Source organism: Prunus avium, chromosome 6 (genome assembly GCF_965620075.1).
Source record: "Prunus avium chromosome 6, drPruAviu1.hap1.1, whole genome shotgun sequence".
In the NCBI taxonomy this organism is placed as follows: Eukaryota; Viridiplantae; Streptophyta; class Magnoliopsida; order Rosales; family Rosaceae; genus Prunus; species Prunus avium.
This window is the reverse complement of record NC_142289.1, coordinates 9,826,137-9,830,158: the sequence shown is the minus strand read 5'-3', so window position 1 is coordinate 9,830,158 and position 4,022 is coordinate 9,826,137. Positions and strand designations below refer to the sequence as shown.

The following is a 4,022-nucleotide window of genomic DNA, read 5'->3' as shown; positions in this document are numbered from 1 at the left end:
CGAGTCATAATCAACAGAGAAATCAATTTTTTAAACTTACAAGTTCTGGTCAAGTGGACTTAAACAATGATTATTGTTAATCTCAAAGACAAAGTGGAATGCCCAACTTTGGAGCTATTTATTTATTTAGTAATTACATCAGCAACCAAATCAAACTTCCACTTGGACTGTGAGATATAGGTGGAGCAGGCCCCACCTTTGCATGGGTTCTTGGGGCCCACTTAAGCAAATAGCTGTGGAGCGTCCATGGCAATAATTTTAAAATCCAAGGGGGGGGGTGAAGTGAAATTGTATGCATTTATAATCTAAGAGGATCTAGAAACATCGAACCATACATATTCATTCATGTTGTATAAACGGTGTGGGCAGAGAGTGACAGGCTCATATAATATTGGCATGAACGACTGCAGGAGCTCCACGTGTCCATTTTCTTTGCTATGGAAGATGATATATTTGTGGTTTTAAAACTTAGAAGTGAAGAAAGAAAGGGACAGGGACAGGGAGACACCTTCAGTATTTGGTCTAAAGAATAAAACATAAGCATTGATCATGCTTTCTGGAGATGATTTCTTTCTTCTTTTTATGGGATCCAATCCATACCTACCTCCACTAATGTAAACGGAACCTGCCCTGCCCATGATGCCCTAGGCCTTTTGGTCTTGCCATCAAGCTTTTTTTTTTTACTGTTCTTGCGGCTAGGGTTGCTCTTTTGAAGTGTAAGATATAATAACTTGTCTAATGCACAATTATTCACTTTGGAGTAAATTTGAACCATCCGTCATGCTTAAGCACAATCATTTAACGATTCTTGCAATTTGAAGACCTGATATTGACCGCAACTTAAGTACATTCAGATGCGAGTGTTTTTTATCCCAAAACATTTTGGGGCAACTTCAGCACAAGTGGCCTGCTAGTTTTTCACTTGACTTGCACGAATTTGACCAAGCCCCAACGGTTACCAACTTAACATGTATAGTGAAGTGTCCTGTCAATAGCACATGTTGTGTTGTGCCTCACCAGAAAAACACAGACAAAATTATAAAAGAGCTACAGGGTTATCTACTGTGCGGGTTTTAATTAAATTATATACTTTTTACTGATCAATGAAAGGTAATTAAAATATTGGGGTGACGATGGCTCCCCTTTTTGTTATACATTGATTGGATTACATCATGATCACAACTTCTGGCCTCTCTCATAAAATATTTATTAAAGAAAAACTTGTGTGGCCCCACTTTTTCCTCTAAATCTGACATTAATTAGTCATTAATCACTTTATTTTTATACACCAAACTCCCATCTTCTTTACACTTAATCCAAAACCAATCAATTCTAGTAGAGGAAAAGAGATGAATACATGTACTTGCTTGAATTGAAATTTTAATATAGAAATGAGACAAAATCCCTACACTGCATGCAGTGACTCCTGTCCGTGAATTTTATTTATTTATTTATTTATGTATTTTGGTCCAAGCTATTTGCAAATGTTTTTAACTTTATCTATCTATTCTCTACACAATAATGATGATGATTTTATTTTATTTTATTTTATGATATTGTATTGGCATATTTTACTCGAGAGGTGTTTTAATAATAAATTATTTATTAATTAGTGGGTGAAATAAACAATTTTATAAGTTCAAATAGAAGCTTCCCTTTGTACTTATTGACTAATATATATATTACAAATAGTACATTACATTAGTATGATGTTATTACTCTTAAAAATGTTATATCCTAACCACTACAAATCTCTTCAGATTCTTGCATGAACACAGTTAGCTAGGTCATTGGTTGTGCTTTCACTATAGCCATATGTTTAACAACAAAAGTCTTTGTGCTGTATTTAAACATCAAATATATTGTTAATCATAGGTTTCACATATAAGTGAGATCTACCAACATAAGTGGATCTCGTTGAACTTTAATGAGTACATTTGAGACATATTGATCACTATTCAAAAAAGTGAAATCCTAGTGCGGAGTCCTCTGTATTTGGATTAAACTTTTGTGGTTATATGTATTTATATTGACTTTTGTGATTGGCGGTCTTTGTGCTTGAATTATAAATGCAATCTATCGCTTTTTTTTGGAAGAAAAAATAAAAAAGGTGGAACCCTCGAAAAGTAGATAAGACCATTGCTTGAATATTGATTTTGGCATCTCCATTTAGTATGCAATAAAGGAATTGGGTCTATAAGATTGAAAGACAAGATTAACCCTTTAGAATATTCGTATGTAAATTGTATGCCGTGGTAAGATTCGTTTGCATATGTCATTGTCATACATCTATAATGAGTATGGAGGGGGCATTTTGATATTTTCCTCTTGGTCCATTTTCAGGTTCAGTGCTCTGGTGCATATCAATGATCCAAAAAAGAGGCTGTATAATTTAACTGGGAAAGGCCAATTAGCAGGATATAAAATGGGAGACATTATTGGCGCAAGTTTCAGCGTTTTGCAGAGAATGCGATAAATATTTGTGCGACCGACAATAATTTGTAGCTTTATATATACGAAAGTGGAGCGGTAGTCGTAGTGGATGGAGAGGAGATTCAAATATAAAACGATCAAGATATATAACATACTACAAAACGCTTCCATAAACAAAACATTGGCTAATTTTTTTACAGAATAACCCCAAGGTTTTCCACACGAAAACCATCATTTTCCAAATCCCACTTTTCTTTTTCTTTTTCTTTTTCCCAAAAAAACACCATGAGAACTACCCCACCATTTACTTTAGCAGCTTTTATATATAATTTACAGAGACACAGAGAGAGAGAGAGAGACTCAGAGAGAAGTGCATGGCTAGCTCTTTGTTCTTGTTTTCCGAAATTAATGAGGTTATTTTTCTCTTAATAATATTAATATTCTAATAAATTACGCAATTAATGACGGGGTTTGTTCCGGAATAACGGTGTTGCATGGCCATGCAGAAGACTGTAGTTGCCGGTAAACCAAAATTTGACGTATGTCCGACAGTTTCTGTCGGAGCAGGACGTGTTCGGATCGGAGCCTATCGTTGTCGGTCCGAACCCTCTGAAAATGGTACAAAACGTAACTCAACCGGTTCTTCAGTTCCCTGTTCTCAATCCTAAGCCGGTTCACCTGGTTCCTTAGGTTTTCTAAGTGCTTTTGTTTTCGCATCCGAGACCGCCTCGCCGACTCCCGGTTCGATATCATCCGCCTCCTCTTCCTCTCGTCCACCACAGAAACCGCCCGGTTCGAGGCATCATTTGGGCATGGCTTCGCATTGGCATGGGTCCGGTTCATTCGGTCCGGTTGAATCGACCGGTTTGGATCGTCTTCCGAACCGGAACTTGAAATCACTGTTTTTGGAGACTGGACCAGACCAGAACTTAGGGTTGAGATTGTGGGTTTTGGGGATTGAATTGCTGGAAAAAGTTCCGAGCAATCCCACGGCGTGAAGCCGCCGCCTCCGGGGGTAAAGCCCCCGTCGAAAGCAGAGAAATGGAGAAGGGAGTCGGAGGGAAGCATGGCTGGAATAGTAGACAACATGGTTGCTACAAAAACTCTCTAAACTTGTAATTTAGATAGGGAGGGAGGGGGGAGGAGGAAACGGAAGGAACGAAGCGTTGGGGCTTCATATTTATTGGCAAAGTGGAGTGGCCAATTGGGGAATTTTGTTTGGTTATCAAGGGTATTTTCGTCCAAAAACTGTATATGCTAGCTCAGCTTTTGAGTCAGGTCGCACTATAGTGTGGGCCGTGGGTTATATCATATGTTTTACAAGCTTAATTAGCTTTTTCAAGAGACGTTGGGGAAGTGACATAGCCTGGTGGGTCCCAGAAAAAGATTGGTTTAAAGCTTACTCGCGAAGAAACAAAGAGACTAGCTACTAACAGGAGTTGGTCCAAGTGGAAGGGGCTTGGATCCTTTAAACAAGAGGTTCTGGGTTCGATCCCAGGCGCTTGCGAATAGAGCAGACTTTGTTGGGAGAGGTCCCCGCTTTGCGCCCGACAGTACCTCGAGGGTTAGTCCCCGCAATCGCACGGGAT

The 4,022-nt window shown here is 38.6% G+C and overlaps 1 protein-coding gene across 1 annotated transcript; it reads right to left on the bottom strand.

The window, feature by feature from the left end:
• Window positions 1-2,554: 2,554 nt before the first annotated feature.
• LOC110745801 (uncharacterized) lies at window positions 2,555-3,596 on the bottom strand. The gene has a single exon (XM_021945943.2). It carries the CDS (start codon window positions 3,520-3,522, stop codon window positions 2,884-2,886), a length of 639 nt encoding a protein of 212 aa, XP_021801635.2. The 5' UTR covers window positions 3,523-3,596; the 3' UTR covers window positions 2,555-2,883.
• Between the last annotated feature and the right edge of the window lie 426 nt (window positions 3,597-4,022).